The following is a 20,424-nucleotide window of genomic DNA, read 5'->3' as shown; positions in this document are numbered from 1 at the left end:
ATTGTATGTATACTTACTTACATTGTTTTTTAATACAACCATAATGAAATAAAAAAGTCCAAAATATACATATTGCTTTATTTTATACTCTTTACGTATTACTTTTTTATGGAAATAAAATAAAATATATTTTCATGTTTTAGTACTCTTGAGGCTTTAATTTAACATAATTTGTAACACGGCGATATGATTAGGCAATATACGTACATGAACAAATAAGATAAAATGTTAACACTATAATATTCTATGTATCACACTTTTTTTTGTCCTTTTATAATTGTACATCGTGTAGGCTATACTATAATATAAAGGTATAAATATTTTATTAGTTTTACTCTGATATTATTTTATGTATAACCTGGCCATTCCTGAAACCAATTAATTTTTATTAAACATTTTTATTTAGTGTTTGAAACGTATTTAAAGTAATGATGAAAAAAGGAACCACTAAGGACATAAATCCTCATATTATTAAGCCATATAGTTTTAAAAACACTTTCTAATTTATAATATTATTCAGAGAGGTAACTGGTGCCAAAAGAATTGAATAATATGTCCCGAAGAGATGGCTACGTTAGCTCTACTCCTAACCGCGTCCACATGTCCATAAGTAACTATTTTTTTTTTTGAATGTTTGTGTTCAATAGATTCATAACTATTTACATATTCATATAAACCAAATCAATTATTTTTAGTTACAAGTTTACATTAATTAGTTTACATTTATTATATTTTCAAAATGAAAGAAAATATACTATAGGTACTCTTATATAGCTGGAGCTCAAAGAATATTTTTTTAAAGAAAATTTGTTCGAAATATTAAATCAGCTTTAAATGGTAAATTAACTGCTTAAATTATTAATTAAAATTATATTTTTTAGATATTATAGGTATAAAGAGTTCTATAGTCAACTTTTTTGTTACATTATACCCAAAGGTATATAATTAAATTTTTTATAATTCTATTTTGAATGTTTTCATAAAATTATAATTTATACTCCAAAACGCATTGTGAAAGAAAATATATAAACACAAAAAATGTTAATTACTTGTACAGTTTACCTGATAGAAATAAAAACATTACACACAATTTTTTTAACTTTATCTTTTTAGTTTGTTTCAACATACTAAATTATATGTTGTAGTATTGAACAAAGATCAATATTGTGAATATCATTAGTCATTAGTTATTACTTATATTTTTTACCACAAGATAACTCCATACCATAAATAATTTACTGCGTCTAATTGCTAAACTTTAGCATTTTCGTTTAAGCCATTACCACGCTTCCTTCGGGGCGTACCTACAAGTTATGGGAATAGAAATAGGTTGGTTTTGTATTAAATACGAATCTATAAAGCGTTAATGAGTAAACATATTTATGTAATAATTTGTGGCATAAAAACGAGTTGTACTAAAAACCATAAGCCTCAACAATAAATCGATTATTCGAGTCATAATATTACTGCGTTCAATATCTTTATGGGCTGTGCTTATATTTTACGATGTTTTTTTTTCTATAATAATATTATTATAAGCAGTGCTCACGTCTGTTATGTGTGAACGTCACGTCCACGCAAGTTAAACGGTTACAATTCCGGTTGAGTGTGTTCAACGAAACAGAATGAAACCGCGTAAGAAATAAGAAATTATAAAAAAATAAAATAAATTATGAATAAACCTCTTATTATTAATATAGGAATGTTTTTTTTTCTTTCATCGCTATAGTGCCTGCGTCAAAGCTTCCGTCCCTCCACCACAGGACACCGAGCCCAAAACTGTCCGCCCTCGTGCGAATAATTTACAGCTGCGTCGTCATGCCACAATGTACTTAAAATAATAATTATTTTGTTTATATCGTCTTTTTTTTTTCTTTCTCTCTCTCTCACTCTCTTCCATTACACTCGTAGTAGTCACCCTTCTTTCTCACATACACACACACACACACACACACGCACACAGCACCTTCTGCAAGTTGCCCGCTGTATAATCACACCAACTGCATTCTACGAGCTGTACACAAACACCACACGACCATCGATGGCGGAAAAGTGGGCGGCGGTGTAACGATAATTACACGCGGCTGTATAGCAGCGCGTCATATACCTTTTTGCCGACCCTAACCACTACCGTTAGCTTAAAAAATAAAAAAAAAATGTACTCGCACATTCCTTTTACCGCCAGCGCCACCAACGCTGCAGCCGCCGCGCCGTTGTTCGAATAATTATATTTTAATTGGCGTAGATCCATATCGTTGAAACATTGTTTTTTTTTTTTTTTCATCTTTACGACTATAACTCACTGCGGTTGGCCTCAAAAACGAGTTGTATCGATCAACGTTTGTGTCGTATCACTAGCACCTTCTTTCAAATTATAACATTTTATAAATTAACCACCACACTTTGATTTTATCAGAGATGATAGTGATAAGACGTACTAATCCTTTAATCGTTTCACCTCCATTATTTCTAAATCAATAGTTTTAAATCAACAATCATACAAAAAACATGAGCATTGAAGCAGTGAACAGTAACGAGTGCTATATTTTTGCATAAAATTATGATGGACACACTTATATTAAAAAAAAAACATAAAATTAAATTTACTTATAACCGTGTCAAAATCGTTGTTTTTTCATACACTTTTACACATACTCCCAATCAAAAACACAACTCAAAAAAGACATCGTTCTTACGAAGTAATCGCAAAATTTTAACGCAATAACAATTTTGTGGCTTTAATATATTTCCTTCATTGGTCTGGGCTATATTAATTAATAATTATTTTGCTAAAATATAATTTTTTACCATACTACCTATATGAATTGAATCAGTAATATATAGGAATTACTAAAAAAATTGTTGATAACGATTACCTACTAACTGTATGCTATACTATACAACAATACAACATGCTATATTTTTATGATACCACTCCGTATTTTAAATATCGTTCCTCGGATTTCTTTTCTTCCATTTATTTATGTATAATGTATATATAATATATATTATATTATATATATATATATATATATGTAAATATATTTTTTATTATATGATATATATATATATATATTGTTTTTAACTGTTCAAATGTAGACAATAACCACTTTTTCCGAAACTAAATGCTTTATTTATAAAAACTTTTTTTTGGTTGATGTGCGTTAACGTTCAAACAATATATGTCATAGTTATATATGTATACATTATGGCTGATGGAATTCTCTGAGTAAAATTTAAAATAAAAACTATACAACTAATTCTAACATAAATTATTTTTATGAAGACTGATTTAATTTTTATAAGATATTATTATATGACGTATTAGGCACGTAATGAAAACTACTATGCTAAAATTATTATCTCTTTAAAGTAAAATTTGTATTAAATAAAAATATGAGTTTCTAAATATTTTATTATTTTGTTTTCATATAATCTTTCAAAATATTACTTATAATAAAATACATTATTATTGAAACAAAATATTCGAACAATAATAATACTAACGCTTAAAACTTTAACTAAATCACCAAATTCAATTCAATATTTTTCAAATATTAAACTCTAAGCTTGGTGAGAGAGTTGTACATATGAAGCTAAAGTATCAGTATTTTTATCTCCTTTTTAAAAAATAATAAATAGGGAATATCAATAAAAAAATTTTTTTTAATAAAATATTACTGAAAGTTTCAATATTTAGAATATTATGTTGGATATGGCACCTATGTTAGTACACTTTCGCACATGAAAACATTTGAAGTTGATTTATCTATATTTCACATTTGTGGTCCAAACATTACATACATATGTAGATAAAAAATTGATAAACAAAACTTTATTAGTTTTTGTTTTATTTAGAAACAAATAAAAGTAGAAAAAAATTTAGCATTACAACACGTGGGACATAAATTTATGTGAGTACTTCTTTCATTCGTAATGTTTTATGATATTGTATTCATTTATACACATATATACATGTATTTTTTCATTAAAAACTACAATGTTTATATTTTTTTATTATTCCAAGTCCTTATATTATATTTATTACGAGTTGAAATTGTTATACTTGCATCGTGTATATTTTAACTCAGTTTTGTATACTACATATTCTTAACCAAATTCAATCAAGATTTTATAGATTTCCACAAAAATGGAAAAATGTAAGTATAATGCTATATTGTGATGCTATTTCAGTGGATAACCAATAAACGCACCTTTATGATTATTAATATTCTATGAAAAACATATTTAAATAAAACAAAATAAATTGAATTCAAATAAAAATTAAAGTTCACATATGTTTTGTGTGATATAGAATGGTGTTAGATTTCTTTTGAATAATAATCATAAAATATAAATTGAAAAAAGCGAAAGTTACTATGTTGTACATTTTATTTTATAACTTACTCATTCATAGTTAATTTACAGAATTTAAAATACAAAACAGTATTATTGTGTATACAGTAAAGACATACATAATATCTCAAATACAATAAGAGTATTTGGCTTTGAATTGTTTGCCATTTTATGTGATTTTAATTTTTAAATGTACAAACTTGAAGAATAAATTTGTATCAAACAAACACTTACTTAATTCTCTTTAAATATTGGAACACCAAATAATAAAGATTAAAAAAATGAAAAATACTTAAATTTAATTTAATATTATGTTCTTTAAACTATGAAAAAAAATGCTTAAATAAATAATACCTTAAGTCTTCTGAAAACTAATCGCTGCTTAAATAATATAATAATAATACTCTATTATATTATTATAATAATTATAACATAACTGACTGATAGGTATGAAAAATTTGCTCCCTGGAAGTAATGTGAAAATAGTTATCACGGCGTTGTTGGTTCATAAATGTAAAAAAAAAGATACGAAGAATTTAAAAACTGTTTTACGTTACACAATCTTTAATTAAAATATTATTGCAACAATCAACACTGTATTTTTAAATTATAACATGTAAATATATATAATGTTATGTATATATTTTATTTTATAATATACTTAAAAATTATAAATACAATGGACAATTCAATCGATTATGTTTTGAAATATACGTTGAAAAATTGTATTCCATTTTCGACTCTTACAACAGTTTATAATTTTCTAGTCGTTTAAATATCAAAATGTTTGTTTTAAAAAAAAAAAAATACTACTACTTGAAACTTTCTTCTTCAACATACAATTACATATACGTCTATACTTACACAAATTTCCTCGGGCACTTACAGATTCTAAAAGTACTTACAGAAGTTATGTAAACACTGTCAGAAAATATAAGGGAAACATTGTTGAGCTTTTGTCATTTGAGTGCAATTATATTTAGCACGATTAGTGTTTGTGAAAGATTTATAATTATGATAGGAATTTGAAGTTAATTAGCTTTTTTACTAGTTTTCAAGCAGGTAAGTTGTCATTGGAGTTGATTACATATTTTAATTTTAAACACATAAAATTTACCCGATATATCGTTTTGGATTTTTTGGCAAAATCAAAATAATATGTCTTATTAAGCTAGTAGAACACGTACAAGTATAAAAAAAAACAGCTAGAATAATAAATTATTTATACGACTAAATTCAATTTGAAACTTTTGGTAGATACCAGTTATATCAAATATTGAAAATACATTTCCACCTAAACTTAAGTTTCAGTTGGTTAACTGTTTAAAATATTATATATATTATTTTATCTCCAAGTTGTTCATTTGATTAAAAACAAATTTCCGCTTGTTATTATTATGCATCATAAAAATGATTTTACTATTTTTAACTACAATATCAATTGGTATAAATTACAATAGTTAATTGAAATATAAAAATAAAGAATATAAAAAAAATCTAAAGTCAATAATACAAATTAAATAAAAATACTCTTGATAGTTGTTTTTAGATATTAAAACTATTATTTGTTTGTTTAATACATTTAAAAAACTTATAATTGCTTTTTTAATACAACAATGTTAAAATGGTTATTGTAGAAAAATACAATTTTAGGTACTATATTAAAAAAAAAAAAACTCATACAAAAACAAAATATACACTTTTTTAAAGTTTTAAAAGAAAATATTTTGCAGAACTATTTTTTCTTATACTTCTTATCGGAGATAAAAAGCTATTGTATTCTAAACCACATCAGGTGCTTTTATGGCTGCAAGTAGAAGTATAAAGTACGTATACATATATGTGTGATTGTTGGAAAACTTGTGTATACCTATACAATTTGTTGGTTAGCTGCTCAGTGAACTATATTTTTCATATTGAAGTGATAACATAGTATACAACTGTCATAAATAATTGTTATTATATTTTTAATGATAATAAATATTGTAAATAAAAAAATCCTTAAACTAATAGTATTATTTTATGTGTGATTCATTATTTCTACAGTTATAAAATATTTTGAGGATAGAAATCGAAAATAGTATTAACATTCTTGATTTGATTTTTTAAACAATTTATATTATTTTAACATCAATTTAATTTTTTCACTTGTTTTAATTGTTATCATAAAGTTATTATAGTATAATTAATATCGTATTTTTATATTCGATTATGTAATGATTTTATATTTATATACCACTGAGAAATAATGTTGTTCTTAACTAGGTATCTAACATTCTAGTTCTAAGAAAATTTTATGAACTTCAAACGATATGAAACTACCAGTTTCTGTCACTAGAAGTTATAAGCTATAACCGTATCAATTTGTTTTCATGACATTTGACAATAATAAATGCAGTATAATGAATAGGTACTTTATGTTAATTAATGCACCGTAAAACGTTTATCATGAATGTTTCGTGGAAAGTGATTACTATCATGATGTTATGACTTATATTGTTGTACTTATACGACATTAAAATTAAATCATTGTGGTATCATAGTACTGAAATATTTCTGTACATGAAAAGTACAACACGTAGTACAATATTATTATATATATAAACTACAAAATAAAACGATAAAAATATGTAAATTAAAAATTTAAGAAATCTTACGAATGCGTATTTATATTTTATGATCTATTATTTATAGTTCTCAGTGTCACATAGTTTATTAAACGATATTATAAAATAAACGGTATAAACTATTATACATTAATTATCTTCAAATACTTTTTTCTTTTTTTTTATACATAGTTATTTATATACATTTGTATTATCAAAAATTTATTTTATAGGATTATTTTATAGGAAAACGAATTATCATAAAATGTAATATGAATAATAAAATTATGATTTTAATTATAATTAAAAACACACAATTGGATAGTTGTCATACCAGATTAATGGTTATTAAGTATTAAATAATAATCCAAGATACTTAAAATGTAGAGTAAATATTTACATAAAAATTTTAAATAGATGATACAGCTTAAACAAATATTTTTAGATATTTATTGGCATAAAAAAATGTCAACCCTTTTAAAAAAAATAATTAAGTATAATTATCGATAAAAACAATTAACTCAGTCAAAAATTTTGAAAATGTATTACAAGTTCCTTCGTATTTCAAATACTAATTATATAGTTCAAAATAAATAGTCACAATAATTTTTATAAGTGATAAATATAATAATTTTGATTAATCTTAGTTAAAATCACGAAAACTTGCAAATTATTTTGAAGTTACAAAATTTATTAAAGTACTTATTTTTTATATCTTGGATTTTAAAATTTAATATAAGATTCATCATAAGTTTTTATATCCATAACAAAAGTTTACTCGAAAGACATATATATTTTTATGAACGTTTGAATTTCAAATTTTTACAACATGAAGCGATATTAAATATTGATACGTAAAATAACTATTTCTTTTTAACCGATTTTTGATATTTTGATATAATTTAAGAAAACATTTTTAGTGAACACCTCCTTTATATGGAATAATTTTTTAAATTATAAACATACATTTTGAGCTATTTAGAATTTATAAACGTTGGACTTTTTAATTTGTATAAATGTTTTTCTTTACAAAAATTTATTTTGGAAAAAATCTTGAACATTTATTACAATATTTCTCATAAATAGCTTATATTGTAGCAATAAAAAAAAAATAACCAGAGGTCTTTTTATAGTAATTTTAGGTTCATATTTGGACGAAATTATATATTTAAATGAAGAATAACAAATTTAGTTACGAGTGTTATGTTGTAATTTAAAAATATTATTCATGAGTACTTAAAACTTTTATCGTATATTATTATATTTTATACACACAATAACACTTTAAAGTGCAATATTTTTGGTGAAAATTAATTCAATCTACTTAATTATTAATAATAGTTATATAAATTACTTTAATAGTAGTATAAATATATCATTAAAAATACTTAGTAATAAAATATGACTTTATTCGATCATTTTTCGTGTACAATAATTAATTATCATTAAATTCAAATTTAACACATATATTATAGTGACTTTTTTTATAGTACTTTTCAATGACGAGGTTCACTCGATCCTTACTTTCCCTATTTTCTAATTTTTCCTATAATTTTTTTATGAATACACCGTCCTGCTTAATGGTTCCAACCAAGTCAAAACGACTATCAGAAGTTGACGTGAAAAGCCGTGATTTAGCTGACCTACCTGGAAAACATCATATTCCAATGCCAAATGTCACGAAGAAGATGTCTGTAGTCGAGATTAAAGGCCCAACACTCTGTTTGGTTTTAAGTCCGAGCAAACACAAAGTGACAATCAATGTCCAATAATATCACTAGCTACACTTCAAAAACCGTTACAATTCCTTATAATACAATAAAGACGTGTAAAATCGAAATCCAGACACTATCCACCTTGATGATTCAAACGGAGTCATAATATGTTAACGGCTCTCCGCATTATGAGAGATTACCCTTTGATGCAAAATGTACAGTAAAGATATCTAAAACGACGTCTGTAACTGATAATTTTAAACACCGATTATTATAATATAGAACGAAGACATATTTTGTCAGGCGTGTGCTTTATTACATATAGCCCAAGGGTCATTGTGCACATAACCTACACGAAGTATAACAACGCAAATCACCGATAATAATATAATATGAAAATATACTAATTTCAAATTAATGTTTAAAATAATATATGATTTAAATTATATCTTATTATTATACGTGTGTGAATAATGTCTAATGACTAATGTAAATTGTATTGATTATTACAAATACATTTTTTTTTTTTAATTTAATTTATTTTTATTTAATGTATAATTATTTATAAATTCCAAAACTCTATTGTAAAATTCGTGAAAATTTTGAAAATCAATATTGTGTTGTCAAGCTTTTTAATCAAGGGACAAAAAATATGCAACATGGTCGGGGGAACCTTGTTACGATATTAGTTATCCAGAGAAGGTTTTCTATTCCTTATGGATAATGATTATTATATTTATTATGGTTAGAGCACTGTGTACGATAATAATACAAGTTTAGTTTATATATTTATAATAGTTATTATATTTGAAATAAAGTATTACACTTTACTGTTTTGGAGATGGCTGTTAATAAGTGTTGGTGGGTTCACTCGTGTTGGTGGTTAGTGTCCAACTGCCATGTGACATTTTAATATATTAAGTAATAATTCGGACGGGTAAAAAGTGTTGAATGTGTAATTTTGTATTAGTCAATCATATAATGTGTACATTGTACATTTTATATATATTATATAGTGTGTGTAAATAATGTTATATTATTATGATATTTTAAATATACGTAGAACATAAACTAAAATAAAAATAGTAAGTATACTCACTATACTCGTAAATATATTACTTACAATAAAATATAATACTTAATAATAGTAGGCTAACAGATCCTCTTAGCTCACAATCGTTTTTCATGTACAATAGTTTATAATTGAATTCAATTTTAACACATATATAACAGTGACTTGCTTCTCAATTATTAGGTTCACTTGACACCAGCTACTCAACCATCATAAGTCACTAAACCTTAACTCCGAAAAGTTTTTCAAGTAACGAAAGTACAGTATTTAACACTAAATTAGCCCGTAGTGTAAAGATAATGTTTTAAACATTAAAAAGATAGTATGTTATTTTATTATTCACAAAGAAACTATTAACACACAAAAATAGTTTTTTTTATATATAATATATAACTTTTTAGTGACTTTTATGTACTAACTTTGAGGACGAAAAGCAGTAAGTATACTTTTATTTAGACTTACTGTCAAATTTTCTTTAATATTACTGCCCATTGTCATTCAATATGATAATATATATTTTAGAATTTTAAATAGTTGAATAAGTTAATATGATAGCATGCACAATAGTTATATGTTTATCCTTTTGAAAATTAAGAATTTAATAACACAGAAATGAACATAATATTATATTACCATATTATCATTTTTTTTTTTTTTTTTTGATGTGTTAATTTCTTTACACACCCCTCTTTTCAAAAATTATAATTATAAATTTAAATTTAGTTGAAAAAAATTATTAATCTCAAAAATCTGAAGCAACCAAAATAAGGCGTAAAAGATATTAAAACATCAATATTGAGCGTCAGATACAAACTCTGACACACACGGTTTTTATAATCATATTTTTTTTCTTATTTACATATACATATTTTATTCTCGCCAATGTTTTCGTCAAGGAAATGATTTCTGGTGTTAAAATATATTTATTCATCTTTGCCAGGCAAATATTTTGTCATTGCTATTCTGGACGTCCTATCGTATACTTCTCATCAATATTATAGTAAATAGAATATATCTCAATCCGTGGCTGTTAATAGTTTAACACACCTGGACAAAATGCACAGCTCTTGTCCGAATATCACATTATTGCTGCATGAATTCACTATCGAAACACAAAGCTTCATCAGGAAGACCCACAACACGCTTCTGCGGTTGTTACCTTTACAGCGGCTAATCTATCACCTTAACTCTGAATTTTTCTTGCATACATGCTTCTTCGATCGCTATTACTGAAGAATGTGATGACTTTGTTGCGAATTCATAATTTCCGAATGCCATGTTTGGCAAGGGTTTTGTTTTTTTAACATTTATAATTAACAGTTACGGCAAGGACAGCTAAGGATTGAGTATCCTTGTCAAACATGGCATTCGTAAATATGTCTCAAGTCATAGTTGTCACACCTGGACAAAATGTACATTTCGTGTCCGAATATCTCATGAATTCACTATCGAAAAACCGAATTCTATCAAAAAAATAACAAAATCCTTGTCAAACATGACGTTCAGGTATTATGAATTCGCAACAAAGTCACTGCATTCTTCAGTAATAGTGACCGAAGAAGTATGTATGCAAGAAGAACCCGGAGTTAAAAGTAATAGTTTAGCCGCTGTAAGGGTAACAACCAAAGAAGCATGTGTGCCGGAAGAACTGGAAATTGATAGTGATCGTTTAATCGTTGGAAAGGAAAAACCGAAACGCCGATCACTACGTAAGAGTTTAAAAATACTTTCCAGGTGCATATTTTGTTGCGGCTCATAGTTTAAGCTCTTCGTGTTGTTAAATGTTTAATTTAATTCATTTAATAAAAGAACCAATGAAATAATTTGGCGACCATGAGCATAGAATACATTATTTTAAAAATAATCAGCTCCTATAATTAGTATATTTTTGTTTTGTGCATCAGAAATTTAAAATTTATTATAATATAACAGGCAAACAATAAAAAAAAAAAAAAAAATGCAGAGCGGGTTCACGACTACTTTCTAATTTATTTTTCTAAGATTTACGTATCATAGATTAAATAATATACTAGTGTAATTCTATGTACGTAGGTATAAATGTTTAATATTTATTCGTAAATTATGTTGTCATGGTTATTTTGAATATAGAATAAATAATTCACTAGCGTGGACAAAATATATTTTGAAACTTATTTTTAAAAATTGCATTAAGAATACGTATAGGTACTATAATATCGTAACACTACCATGTCATATACAACCGCCACGTTTGATGTGTTCATTTATTTTATGTCAACACAGTCAAACATAATATTACGGTCTGATATTGAGTTCGATGCATATAATGTTATAAAGTTATGGACATACAATATATATACATATATACGTTATATTAGACATATAATCATATTGATAATAACGTACGTATCAAATAGATATAATGGCATCTATGCAGTGTCAGTCTGTCTGCTATACTGGGTATAAAAATAATGTTTGCGTCAACTGCAATCTTTGAAAAGAAATCGAAGTGTTCGTGTGTATAGTTTTATTCTGTTTTATGTTTCAACGACGTCTCCTTAAAGTCATACCGTTATAAATAATATATACTAAATATGACATTTTTAAAATGTATATATTTTTTGAAGTTATACAATATGCCGAATGACAGATTGTAAGCGCATAAAGGCGTTTATTGTTTTTGTTACGAAAACAATAAGGATCTAATAATATTCTATACGTATATATGATATTAACTGTGATGCATTTTAATATATAATGTATTCCGTGGTTGTGAAAAGGCCGACTATGAAAACACTATGTGGAATAATGTTATTACGACGATAGATCCTATGGACGCCTGGTGCGGCGGAAACGCGCCTTAATCACCATAATTTGTTAATAAAGGATACCTGGTAGCTGTATATAGTAAACTTATAGTGGGGCATGCTAGGGGTAGAAGATATGTCGGAGGAAACGCGGGTCACCGACGTCAACGCCTCCCCCGGCACATAGCGTCGTCACCCGGCACGAAGTCAAGGTAGAAACGTATCTCTTTATATATACCTACCTACGCTTATTTCTAAATACGCATAGAAGAAACCTTCTGTTGTAATATTGTCGTGGCCAAATACACTAATTAAAACGTTCAGTGTCCTCTCATTTCAAGCGTACATAGCAAAGTTAAAACCATAGTAGTACTACTTATAGTGGAAATCATAATTTTTAAGTATTTAAACGCTTTTTATCATTACAAAATAAAAAAAAAACTAAGTATACTGTCATGGTAAATCTTATATGAATTGGTTTGTTAACGTTGTCTTTAAAAATTAAAATACCTAATTTTATAGAAATAAAATTTCAAAACTATAAAATGTGTACATATTTTTTTTTTTTGTACATATTTTAGTACTAAATAAATAATAGCCGTTTATTTGTAATATATCTACCTACTATCTATTTTAAATAAAATGTTATTTGAACATCACATTAAAAAATGGAAATTATATTTTATTTATATTTTATGTTGTACTATTTAAATTTCATAATTACTATTTTAGTTTTGATTGTACTAACCATATTAAAATTTGATTATCTTTGAAAAGTCAGATTATCTATTAAATAATTTCGTAATCACGGCATAATTAATAACATCAATGAAATTTTAATTTTCATATTTCTTAACATTTTGTTAACATTTTCTTCATTAAATTTTTTATAAAACGTCGGTGAAAGATTTTTTTAACAATATAGCTACTCATGAAACATTGTTCCAACGTTTTAAATCATTTTTAACACAAATAATTCCGTCAGCCATACCCCACGAACAATATAATATTTTGTATATTTCTATTAGATACACGCATAATAAAATTTACCTGCAATCAGAGCAAAACACAGCACGAAACACCACTTTGGTAACAATGAATCCATCATGGTCTAGCTATATTCTCCTTCTCTCCTATTCTGCTTCTGAAATGAATGCATAAATTGAAATCAAATTAATTAATTGTATCTTGGATTATGAATTAAACGTAAGTAGTAGTTTAGAATCCCTTTTTTGACCTTTCTATGGGGTCGTATAGGCTTATCTTAAACACCCACACGTATAATTGGCGATGTTTAATACTTTGGCCCATGTATGTGAACTTATGTACTCATGCGTTTCATTAAGTATTATAGCATCTATACAGTGCATAGATAAAGTAAATTCGCCTACATAATAATATTATTTGTTTGTTATTCTAATCGAGATTTTCAGTAAATATTCATTATAATAAAATACAATTTTTAAAATAATTATAATTAAAACTTAAGTATTTATACATTACACGCTTATTTTCTTTAAAAATTGTACTAAGCTTAATAACAAGTTAATTTACCATACTAATTTAATATTATATAATATATTATATTATGTTATATATTAATATTTTAATATAAAATATTAAGCCATTATTAATTTAAATATTTCATTAATTTATCGTCTATGTTAAAATATATTTTTTCTGTAGAGTTAATTTTTTTCCTAAATTTTTATAAATACCTTTAATACATTTTTGATATAAAATCAATAGTATGTTATGTTAATAGATTTTTTTTTTTTAACGAGAGAAGTATACTTTTTTATAAGATTTTTCTTTTATATAGATTCATCATGAATCTTGTTCTCTGCGGTTTCTATGAGATTATATATAATATAACTATAAGTTTAAAGCTGAAATATAAATGTATAATATATCTTTAATCAAACCATTTAGACAATCATTTTACAAATTTCAAATTTAAATTCGTTGAAAAAAGTATAATTTATTTTAATTTTCTGCAATATAAATAACAATGTTATATTATCATACTACCACATACTGGCCTAAACAGCATTTATTTAATTGGAAATATGTAGTTATTATAAACAGACTACGTATATGTCACTAAAAGATATCACGTGGACATCTTAAGCGAAAAGAAGAAACTACACTGTGCCTAACCTGCGAAGAACTGCTTACAGCCAAACACCTTGTTCACTACCCATCGAAACTACGTAGAAGCCAGAAGAAGACTTGGAATTACAGACAATTTTTTTGAAGTACTGCGTCCAATTGAAGCTAACAGCAATACAATTATTTTATTTCTCAAATTTATTGATCTGTTTAGCTCAATCTAAGAAATGTATGTTATTTATTTTGATACGGATATCTAATTTTTTATTATATGTGTTGTCTATAAATCTAAAAAAAATATTTTATCAAAAAATGAACTTGCAAAATTTATTTATTGTAAAATTACTCGTTTTAAAGAAAATAAATAATTAAGTGTATTTTTTAGAGTATTATATAAGCAGAGATTACGAAAAATGTTACAACAGTGATTTTTCAAGTTGATATAGGATATTCATAAAATCAATTCAAGCTATTATCTTAAATTTTTAAATATATTTATGACACCCAATATCTTAATTTAAACACATAAAAATGCAAAATAGAGAATTTAAAATAAAAATGTGGATTTTTTTATACATAGTAGCTGTAAATGTAAAATGCATTGTCCGTCATAAGTACAATAAATACTAATTAATGAATGTAAAAATAACAGATTTTCATTCGTATAGAATTAAGTCAATTTTATGATGATTCGTGAAATACACGAACAAAACTGACTTTGATCAACACAAAAACATCACATCGAAGCGTGCATAAATAACATTGAATCTTTTGGGAATAAAAGTGTAGGCACATTCTATCTTAAAAAAAGTTCGAAACTCACTACGCACAATCCAGTAATCTAGTATTAAAAATAAGCAACAAAACTACATTTTTATACTTTGAAATTATTTATATTATTTACATTTTACGAATGTTAAAATTTAAATTTGTTTCCAAAATACGTATTTATGGTACTATATATTTTCTTTATACTCATAGACTTTGAATGAAATATCACAATCAAAATAAACTAAAATTTCATTATATTTTTGCCTTGCATTTTTTTTAAATAGTTACTTCTAATTTATTAACATTATAAAATAAGAAATAGTTTAAAAGACGATTTTACCGTATCTATTACTTATAATAGATAACAAAACAGTGTGTAGTTTATTTTTATTAAACATTTTAAAAACATAAAATGATAATGTAAAACCAATAAACATTAATAGAATATATTAGCTATTTGTTATGTTTAAACCATATAAATAATTTATTATTGACATATATTTTTATTTCTAATAAAATAAATTTAAAATAAGTTTATATTTTCTTAAATTATAAATAATCATATAAAAGTTTTGAAAATTTATATTAATTTACCTCATAACATTAAAATAACACACAAACATGCAACTATTATAATATACTCAAGAAAGTAATTATATATAAAAATTATTCGAATTATTTTATTGATTGACAACTTACTATTGCTATAGTAAGTCATATTTACACATATAATATTATTCATGTAAATCAAACTTCATTTAAATGCATATCTCAAGTGATTGGATAAATATAATTTTTATGTATATAAATGACATTTAACTAAAACATATAATTAAACATTAAATCCTTCCGGATGGCGAATACCCAATTATCATTAATTCCGGGTAATCATCAGGAATTATTTTAATATACAACACGTCACGTGTTCCATTATATCGTCCCGCTTCACGCATTTTATACATAGTAGATACACGTCCTATTCAACAGCTTTTATTATTACACATAAACACTAAAATCGATACACAAATAAAGGCTACAGGTGAGGTTACAAATGTTTGTATTATTTATTTTTATCACAGAGATGTAAATGCCTAACAATTATTTTAAGCACATGAGTACAGAACAATTTTTACCAAAAATATTGACGATAAACTGATAACATTGAATTCCATAGGGTTTTATATACAAATATAATAAAACAATTTAAATATTGAAAACAATAATAATTATCTATAACTCCTATTCGTGTTTTATAACTCAACAACATCATATACCAATATGTATTATTATAATAGGTAACTAAATTTTTTAGTATAGCATAATTTTAAAATTTTTAATTTTTTCTTACAAATTGGATATTACCTAAATAGGTATTATCAAGTACGTAATTTTGATGGAGAAAATAAAAATGTGTACTTGTGTTTGCAACTGTTTATGATATTTATATTATTACCAATAAGAATAAATCATAATATTTATATAATTTGTTAACTTAAATTATTCGTAGTCTGATTAAAATTCTGATTTTTTAAAAAATTTTTTCTACAAAATATTACAACATTGTGATTAAGTTATTAGATCATAAACTAAAGACAAGATTTGAATATTAATTAATAAAATTATGCGAAAATTCAAGTATATCATCAGCGCTAATTTATCTTTTCTATTCACATTAAAAAAAAAAAAAATAAATAAAAAAAATAATAGCAGATTTACAGTCTACGTGAAGTATTTATTTAAGTGTGACGTAAAATACGATAAAAATCCGATGCAATCTAAAAAAGAAAAAAGTTTTTTATGAGATCTTTGTCTAATACATTATTACAAATAAGTTTTGAAAAAAATATTTACTTTTATATCGTTATCACAGTATATTAATTCATTTTTTCTATATCAAAAAAGTAGTTAAACAATATACACTATGATTATTAAAAATTTGTATCACATAAAAAGTATTCCGTTTAGATGCAACAAAGAATATTTTGAAATATTGTCTTTAGATAATATATATATATTACATTAAATTTTATTAAATATTGAAGGAAAAAATATGGGCAAGCATCAAACACATTTCGTTAATCACTGTATATAAAGTGTACCATGATAATTTGAACATTTTAAATTGAAATGAAATTTTAACATTTGAGTCGTAAAATATTCTAGTCTTTGCTATTATTTTTTTTTTTTAATTTGTTGAATAAATAATAATTAATTAGTACATTTCAAAAATGTCAAGTTTATTATAAACTTCCAAATATTTAGTTTATTTTTAGTTAAATAAAGTAAAAATATAAAGTTATATTAAGTTATAAGTATAATAAATTATTTAAGTTAATAAGTTACTGTTGTGTACGCAATATTTTCCTAAAGAAGCGGGGTTCAATTAAAACTAAGGACAATCATACAAGCCGCACGCACAACCCCGTTATCATACTTGTCCGTTTGTAGATTTAGGTGCAAAAACAAAGTAAAGACGATGAAGAGTACTTTTGAAGGTCTGGATGTGGAAATACACTCACTAATTTTATGATTTGTTAATCACTAAAATAACTAATAAAATAAAAGAGTGAAAAAAGTCTTATAAATGCAATATAAATATGATCAAACCTTATATTCATTTTTACTCTCATAACAACATAAATTATTATAATAATTAAATTCATTGTATAAAGTAAAAAGTAATGTATAGAAATAACAAAGAACACATAATTATACCTTTTTTTTATTTTCACTAACATACACATTATGTATGATACTTATTATTCAGGAATTCAAAATTATTATTATAAATTTATTTACAATAATTTTCCGCATATTTCTCTTACGGATATGTTTGATTTAGTGGTTAATAATTCATATTGTGTAATAATAGTTTTTAAAATAATTGCTTTAAAATATGCCTGTATATTTGAATAAATACATGTTATGTACTAAAAATGTATGACTATTAATTAATTAATTATTTTAAATACTACTCGTTTTTATTTAAAATACTTTTATATTAATATAAATATATATATATATATATTATATATTATCATATTCTAGTATATTAATTTGATGTTCTGAAACAGAATATTTTCTGAGAATAATAATTATGTTATGTTAAAATCTAATTTGAAAAAGTTTTTATTAGCTATACATTTTTGAAGTTTATATAAACTTTTCAAAAATGTTATTTTGTTAGGACATAAAATTCAATAAAAATAATAATTTCTAAAACATTCATACTTTTTGAGATGACCAATGCTTATAGTTTAAAAAAATGAATCTTTTATATTATGTAGCTAAAATAAAATTTGAATATCGTGATCAAGAACATTTGATTAAGAGGATGCCGTAATTAATTTTTATGTTGAGATTGATTCTATTTTCCAAGCGCATAATTTATGGCGTTCATCAGAACCAATTTTGTCGCAAGTTTGTATTTAATATTTAAAAGAATTTATAAATATTTTAATATTTTAATTATTTATATGTGTATTCATAAATTATAACTAGTTTAAAAATTAAAATATCGTAGAATAAGTCACTTTCTATGATGTAGGTACGTTGGTAAGACGGATACTAAAATGTAAGTGTGATTTGTATATTCTATTTCTAACTGTAAACATTGCATGTTAGTCTTATTAAAAATATTATTTAATTTTCACTTGACTGACATCACAAATAAAAAAAAACATTTTATAAATTATTATTTGTTTTTTCTCATTATTATCAAATTCACTACCTTCATTAGGAAATGGATTTTTGTGCTTTTTCCACTTTTAACTAAAATTATATTTCCCAACGGTCCAATAAAGGGTTGTTTGATTTTACCCAGACGTATGTAATAGTCACTCATATATTATATAGTTGTATTCTGAATTTGATTTGGATTTTGCTAATTTATTATTCTGAAAAATAGTGTTAGTCACCACAGTCGCCATGTTGTAGCCGCCCAATAAGTGTCAACATCAATAAACAACATGTTTGTTTTCCAAATATTTTTAATGGAACATTAAATATACGTTTGGAAATATATCCTTGATAGGCCTGATCTTATTTCGAACTTATGACATAAATACAACTTGTCACTACTAAAATAGTAAAAATATAATTTTACAAATTAATCTTAAGTTAGCATTTAACATAAAATGATATACTTTTCTATATAATTCTTATGCCTATTAAATGTCAACCTGATCATTGATTATATTTTTTCAAGGTCCAATATGGTTTTTTATAGTTCTGTAAGCCCAAAATTAAATATATATATATATATATATATGTATTATGTATATAAGAAATAATCAATAAATAGTTTTTATCATCAATATCAAAATACATTTGAATATGTTTTAGCCATAAAAATTATTTTAAAATTTCCAAAATTCTGATAGCATTTATCTATTTAACGATATTCTACAAATATGATAAACGATATAATATATTTATTATTATATATACATTATACATATCTATACATAAAAAAATGATGTGAAAAATGTATAGCAATTCTAATTGAAAACGGCTAGACCGATTTGACTCAAATTTTTTTCAGTTGTTCATAATTGCCAGGAGAAGGTTTTGAAAAAATAAAAATTTAGAAAAGCTAAATTTTTGTGGGTGCTAAAACAGCAGTTTTGAAATGTACGATGAACATTTTTATTTATGAATGATTGCTATTGGTGTTTAATAATAATTAGTTGTAATAATAAAGTCGTGAATATGTCGACACATAATTTAGGCCAACTTATGCCAACTATTTATAAAACCATGAGATGGTGCATTATTGTATTTAATCCACTGTAGTAAAAAAAAAAATAATTTAACATTGAAACTTAAGGGTTAGAAATTATAAACGTGCTTACACATCTCGCGGCGTCCAGAATTCACCACAAGTGGATTGACTACCTGATAGTATACTACTTACATAATCATATGAGAGTCTCACTGACAAAGCCAATCAGAATGGCTATATAATATAACCTGTCTAACTTACTGACTGATAAACGTAGAGCCTG

General features: G+C 24.6%; 1 protein-coding gene across 3 annotated transcripts in view; it reads right to left on the bottom strand.

The window, feature by feature from the left end:
* LOC114123547 (uncharacterized) overlaps positions 1 to 20,424 on the bottom strand; it is a 116,668-nt gene that overhangs the window by 70,538 nt on the left and 25,706 nt on the right. For all 3 annotated transcript variants that reach the window (XR_007606976.1, XM_050210748.1, XM_050210749.1), the window contains exon 2: positions 13,586 to 13,679. Coding sequence is in view for 2 of the 3 variants with exons in the window: in XM_050210748.1 (XP_050066705.1) it covers positions 13,586 to 13,643 (58 nt within the window). In the remaining variant the exon portion in view is untranslated. The remainder of the gene's footprint in view (positions 1 to 13,585; positions 13,680 to 20,424) is intronic.

The sequence above is a fragment of the Aphis gossypii genome, chromosome 1 (assembly GCF_020184175.1).
Source record: "Aphis gossypii isolate Hap1 chromosome 1, ASM2018417v2, whole genome shotgun sequence".
Taxonomy (NCBI): Eukaryota; Metazoa; Arthropoda; class Insecta; order Hemiptera; family Aphididae; genus Aphis; species Aphis gossypii.
The sequence above is the reverse complement of the archived record's forward strand: the minus strand, read 5'-3'. Positions and strand labels throughout refer to the sequence as shown.